Below are 6,376 nucleotides of genomic sequence, written 5' to 3' on the forward strand. Positions count from 1 at the left end.
CATGGCCACCTCCTACTCTTGGCTTTCACTGTTGCCCATCTGAGCTGCCCCCACAGCCTCTGCTTTGGGGACACGGTTCAAAAGCCCTGCAAGGAGCCTGCCTGTCCGCTTGAACTCCAAGTTACTTGATAAGACCCAGAATAAAAACAAAGACACACAATCCATGTTTAAACTGAGGAAGTTTTAGGCTTTGTTACCCCTACCCAACAAGTTTTTTTCAAACTTCCCAGGGGAAAGGGAGGGAAAATTTCATGAGTTCCCCTGCCCCAGCTCCATCCAGGACAGCTAGACCATGGCTGGCTGGCTGGGCTAACCCCTCCTTGGGACCAGAAGGATAAATAATTGCTAGACATGAGCAAGAGGAGTACACAGAGGTGAACCCTACCCGGCCCCCCTCCCCCCACCCCACTTCCCAGCTCCTCCCAGGGCAAAGGACACCTTCACAATGCTTCACAAAGTGACACAGTCACATGGTTGTCCCTGAGATCCAGCCTGCCCCAACTTTTCCTTGAGGGGAAGAACCATCTAGATCTGCACTGTCCAGGAAGGGAGCTGCGAGCCACATGTGGTGATTGAGCATTTGCAGCATAGCTAGTCTGAACTGAGATGCACAAAATAACGGACTGAAATAGCTCCTTAATCATTTGTATATTAAAATGCAAATATTTGGGGGTTGAACAAAAATTGTAAGATATTTTCACCTTTTTTTCCCTACCTTTTTAAAGTGGCTACTAGATTTTAAATTACACATGTAGCTCATGTTCTATTTCTATTCGACAGTGCTGCTCTAAGGTTGTGACTGGCTCCCCCATCATCTCCACAGAACGAAGCTAAGACGGGTCAAGAATAATTATTTTGTTGGGGCACTTGGGTGGCTCAGCCGGTTAAGCATCCGACTTCAGCTCAGATTATGATCTCTCAGTTCATGAGTTTGAGCCCCGCGTCAGGCTCGGTGCTGACAGCTCAGAGCCTGGAGCCTGCTTCGGATTCTGTGTCTCCCTCTCTCTCTGTCCCTCCCCTACTTACAATCTGTCTCTCTCTCTCTCTCTCTCAAAACAAGTAAACATTAAAAAAAAATTTTTTTAAGAATTATTTTGCGAGCAAAGAATGGGAAGAAGACTTTGATTTTGTTTTTCTTGTCTATTCCATCCATATCAGAAGGAGAGAGAATAAGGGGTGTTACAAGGGGCTCCACCCAGGAGACAGGGGACAGTCTACAACCACCTCCGAGCAGGCACCCTTTCCCCACCCAAAGCATGTGCGGTGGGTGGTGCTGGATTCCCTATTAGAAGCAGAGCCCTGGCCACGTCTGTGGTATATTTCGGAATCCTCCAGGGGCACCGCAAGTGAGTCCAGAGCCTTGCCATGGCGTCTACGTCCCTGTGCAACCCGCCAAACTTGCCCTTCCAGCATTGTCTTACACGCTCCCTGCATCTATCACCTCACACATTCATTTCTCCAGCAAATATTTATTGGTTACCTCCCATGTGCCAGGCAAAATGCTGGCTTCTAAGGTCATGATGGTTAGCAAAACGGACACTAAGGCCACCGTGTGTGGGGGGATGTGGGGGGGTGACCAGTAAGTAAATAGGGGCAATTACAGCACATGCACCAAGAGCAGCTGTGGGGGAAGCACAGGGGTCATGGGTGCACCAGAGAAACCTAAACCGGCCTCAAAGTCCGAGAGGGCTTCCTGGAGGAGGTGACATCACAGTTAAAGAATTCGAGTTGGCCACACGGAGCCTGGGTGGCAGGACGTACCCCATGCAGGGGAACTCTGAGTTCAAAACCCAACCAGAAGGGCAAAACAGTGGACAGAGCATGCAGAACTGAATGACATGACATGCAATCTGGCTGGATGGCAGGGGGCCAGTGGCAAATGACTGGTCTGGTTGTAGATGGCAGGGGCTGTGTGAGCCCTGCAAAAGAGTGTGGCATATATCCTGAAGTGTTGATTCTGCAAGAGTTTTAAGCAGGGGAGCTCTGGTGTACTCCTGAAAAGCCTTTACCCCTCCTCCTCCTCCTCCCCCTCCTCCTTCTCCTCCCTTCCTCCTCCTCTTCCTCCTCCTCCCCTCTTCTTCCTCTCCCTCCTCCTCCTCAGGGGGGGCTCCCATCCCACCTCCTCCAGCAGGAACCACATCCAGGAGGCAAGCCTACTGCAGTCACACACTTGGGGCTTTAAGGAGACTGAGCAAGGGGCTTGTAGGGACTCCAATCCAGGGATGAGTGTACTGGGACTGGGTTTGGGGACCAGCTGGTGTTGGAATTTGGGGCCGAGGCAGGATTTTAGTTAGGGGTTGGGACTTGGGGGCTGAATTGAGGGACAAGAGTCAAGGTTGTGGTCTAGGACCTAATTCCAGAATTTGGAGCTGGGGTTGGGGTGAGGAACTGGAACGAGGTTTCAAGCCAGATTTGGGGTCGGGATCTGGAGTTGGGACGGGAATTGGATTTGGAAATGGGGCTGGGGGTTGGGGCTGAGATGTGGGGTAGGGGTTGCAGCCGGAGCTAGGAATTCTAGTTAGGGTTTGAAACTGCATCTGGGGTCGGGGTTAGGTTTAGGCTGGAATGAAAGTTAAGTTGGGCTTGGAGCCAGGGGATGGGTCAGGGTCCAGGCTCTGGGGCAGATAGACAACATTCCTCCAGCTACCCAGATCTGGGAATTGTGTTCGAGCCCTAACAGCAGTTGACAGAAGCCCCTCCCTTCCCAGGAATGCCTCAGCCCAGCCGAAGGAGCTTTGCCACGTCAGCCAATCGGCTCAAGCCCTGCCTTGGAAACACCTGTTGATCCCCCTCCCCCCCCACACACACACCCGAGAGGCTCACCTGGACGCAGGTTAGGCAGGTGAAGCGCCTCCCCGGAAACGAAGCTGGAGCGCCCCACCTGCCTGGCCCAGCCTGCTCTGGTCGGATCCAGCACTTCCAGGTTTCTTGTGAGTGCCCCATGGTCCCCTGACCCCCACCGCCCCCACTCTCTCCCACTGGCGCTTCCTGACAACCTCCACCCCACCCCCGGCCTGGCCCCACTGTCCCAGCACACCTGTGCCAGCACTTTCCGACCCCGTGAAGTCACAGCCCTGAGGAATGCCGGGACTGACTCCAGGTCCCCTCCCACGGCCCCTCCCCCACCTCCCTTGGGGGCATCTGCACCTGCTCCTCCCACCTCAAGTGCTAGGCAGCCCCTGGAGTGGGGCTGCGAAGGACCAGTAACCTCATCAGAGGTGTAACCCATGCACAGCCACATTAATCATATTCCGGGACCGATCCAGGACCTGCATCCTATATGAAGCAGGAGTCCTCTCCTAAATTAAAGAGGAGAACATTGTGTTCTCTTATTCAAAAAGCACGCTTTGGGCATCTGTGCGGGCCCAAGAATTCCCACTGGAGATTTGAAATGGCCGTGTCAACTGACTCGCCCCCATCCTTCAAGAAAATGTTACTGTCCTCACTTCTCAGATAAGGAGACTGGGGCTCTAAGAGGTGAAGTCATCCAGGGCTTCTCTGACCTTCCCCTGAGCCCCTCTTCTGACTAACCCACATCCAGCATTTATCACATACACATACCTGCTGTAAACTCTGGCTCCTTGAGGGCAGAGACCACAGCTGCTTTATTTCACCCAGTTTGAGTCATGCTGACTGGTCTCTAGAGGACATGTTAAAAGAGTGACCACCGTCAGGTCCCTTGCCCAAGTCCCATGGGTGGTAAGAACAGCGGCTGGGGTTCCAGCACAGAGCCCTCCTTCTCCCTTTGCGCCACTTTAGAGAAATCGTGGAGGAGGATGTCATGGGGGATTGGTGATGGGGAGAATGGAGAAGAGTGGGAGGCAGGAAGACGGGTGTGGAAGAGGGTGATGAGGCAGGAGCTATGGTGATGGAAACAGGGACTGGATGGAGAGAGGTTTGCAGGTGGCCTCCCTGGGATTACACTCCACAAGGAAGTAAGGAACATGAGAGGGGGAGGAGGTCTGGGCTAAGAGCCTGGGATGTGACCCGTTGCATCAGAGGTGACTATGGAACATCCAGGTGACAATTGGCTTCGGGGTCTGGAGCTCAGGAAGGAGATCCAGGTTTGAGGGAGAAAGCGATTAGGGCACCAGCGGCTGTGGATGGAAATCAGATGAGATGTTGGGGAAGGAGAGATCTAGGGGTTAGATCCTGACCCACAAGAGAAGTAGCCACAGCCCCGAGAGAGAGAAGATTCAGGGTCAGGCTGCTGGTTCCAGAAGAGTTAAGTCATTAGCCCCCTCCCTCCCCACAGCCCTCCCCCCAGGAGCCAGTGGTGACAGCTGAGGCCATGTGAGTCGGATCCTGAATGAGGCTTTATCTCTGCTCTTGGTCCCATCATCCACTGTGGCACCAGCTCCTTCGCCAGCCGGGATGGGACAGGCAACTGAGAGAGCCCGGAGAGGTCAGGGGCCGGGCCAGGGGCTTCCCTGGAGGGGTGGGAGGTGTGCTACGTGGGGGAAGTACCCGGGGTCATTGGAGAAGCATTCCCAAGTGGCAGTGGGGGGGGCGAGGGGAGGCGGCGGGGGGAGGCCGTCGGGGGACACTGGGGTGGATTCCCTGGGATCATCCCCAAGGCTCCCAGGAGAGACCATAAAGGCCGATCGGGCTGGGGAGGTGACAAGTGCGATTCCCCCCCCTCCCCCCCCCCGCAGGTGATGGTGGCCATACCCTGGACTGGGAGAGGAACAGGACTCTGGGCCTCTAGCTGCCGAGCTGGTGGGGGGGGCTCTAGGCCATGACCCGCACCCTCTGACCCCTGATACTGACCTCTGTCCTCTGCCCCGCCCCCTCTATGCCGGAAGGAGAGGCTCAAGCCCCGCCGGGCGGGGGGCCGCCCCCGGACGCTCTGGCGGAGCAGGTAGAGCTGTGGTGGTCCCAGCAGCCCCGGCGCTCGGCGCTCTGCTTCGCCGTGGCCGTGGCGCTCGTGGCGGGCTGCGGGGCGGGTGGCGTGGCGCTGCTGTCCTCCACCAGCAGCCGCTCGGGCGAGTGGCGGCTGGCGACGGGCACCGTGCTGTGCCTGCTGGCCCTGCTGGTCCTGGTCAAGCAGCTGATGAGCTCCGCCGTGCAGGACATGAACTGCCTCCGCCAGCCCCACCACGTGGCCCTGCTGCGGAGCGGCGGCGGGGTGGACGCCCTGGTCGTGCTGCTTAGCGGCCTGGTGGTGCTGGTCACCGGCCTGACTCTGGCCGGGCTGGCCGCCGCCCCGGCCCCGGCCCGGCCCCTGGCCGCCATGCTGTCTGTGGGCATCGGCCTGGCCGCCTCCGGTGCGCTCTTGCTGCTGGGCTTGCTGCTCTATCAGGTGGGCGTCAGTGGACACTGTCCGCCTCTCCGTGCGGCCGCCCCCTCCACCCACGCCCACCACAGTGGCGACGGCAGCATCTTCAGCATCTCAGGACGGTTTTCTGCCGGGCGGCGTCATGAGACCACGTCCAGCATCGCCAGCCTCATCTGACCGAGCCCGAGTTCCCCTGCCCGCGACCTGCCTCAGTGTCCACGGCGCCGTGCCAGGGTGGGAGTGGGTGTGAGTGTGTGCTTGCACGCGCACGTGAGTGCGTAGGTGTCCCCAGGACCGTCCGGCCCTCCGTGGGATTGCGTGACGCGTGTACGCACACATCCATGCCACAGGAAGGTGGAACTGGGGGCTTGTGGCCGTGGAACTGTCAGAGTCTACCCGTCTCGACCTGGGGCCCCTGAAGATTCTTGGCCCCTGTTCCCAGCCCCCCTCAAATCCAACCCTGCCTTGCAACACCTATCGGAGATTTCCGGGAGCGACTGTCCTACCCCAGAGACCATACCGGTGACTTCACTGAGGAGAGTACCCGGTGACAAAGTGCAAAGAACGCGGGCTCCACAATGTGACAGGACTGGATTGGAATCCCCCACCCGCTGGGGGGCCTTGGGCAAGTGACTTAACCTCTCTGAGCCTCAGTTTCCAGAGAGTCACGGTCGTGGTCGTGGTAATCGATTGTGAGGAAGGACTGGGCACGTGGCAGGTGTGCAATAAAACTGGTGGCCGTTGTCACTGTCGCTGTCGGTACCTCACCATCTCACCTAGAAACCCTCCCCTCCCCCTCGGCTTTCCCCTCCCCGACAACCACCGCTTCTACGGTGCACACTGCCTACCTCAAGCTGACAAAAGGTACCCTGACGTGTCCCCTATCAGGCCTGTGATTTCTCCTCACAGGTATGAGGAAGCTGGAGGGGAGAGGGGGTGAGGGAAGGGGGGTGGGGAGGAGCGTGGCCTGAGTCCTTCACATTTGCTCCTGTGCTGGTTCAAGATGAAGTCTTAAGTGCCGGGGTTTTATCAGCTAGTTTCTCTGGAGGTTGCCACTCCCTACCCCACCTCTGGAATCGGATCGTCCTGGCCTATGTA

The 6,376-nt window shown here is 57.4% G+C and overlaps 2 protein-coding genes across 3 annotated transcripts in view; both read left to right on the forward strand.

Annotated features, from left to right (window-relative positions):
- CFAP57 (cilia and flagella associated protein 57) overlaps positions 1 to 2,789 on the forward strand; it is a 78,828-nt gene extending 76,039 nt beyond the window's left edge. Inside the window, exon 24 of one of the 2 annotated variants that reach the window (XM_042996843.1) lies at positions 2,709 to 2,789. The gene's annotated coding sequence lies outside the window, so the exon portion shown is untranslated. Of the gene's footprint in view, positions 1 to 780; positions 900 to 2,708 lie in introns of those variants that run through there. The other variant, XM_042996844.1, reaches the window with a different exon arrangement.
- A 63-nt stretch (positions 2,790 to 2,852) lies between these two features.
- On the forward strand, positions 2,853 to 6,013 carry TMEM125 (transmembrane protein 125). The gene is made up of 3 exons (XM_042996847.1): positions 2,853 to 2,930; positions 4,256 to 4,405; positions 4,656 to 6,013. The coding sequence occupies exon 3, from the start codon at positions 4,796 to 4,798 to the stop codon at positions 5,453 to 5,455; it is 660 nt and encodes a 219-aa protein (XP_042852781.1). The 5' UTR covers positions 2,853 to 2,930; positions 4,256 to 4,405; positions 4,656 to 4,795; the 3' UTR covers positions 5,456 to 6,013.
- The last annotated feature ends 363 nt before the right edge of the window (positions 6,014 to 6,376 follow it).

Source organism: Panthera tigris, chromosome C1 (assembly GCF_018350195.1).
Source record: "Panthera tigris isolate Pti1 chromosome C1, P.tigris_Pti1_mat1.1, whole genome shotgun sequence".
Lineage (NCBI taxonomy): Eukaryota > Metazoa > Chordata > Mammalia > Carnivora > Felidae > Panthera > Panthera tigris.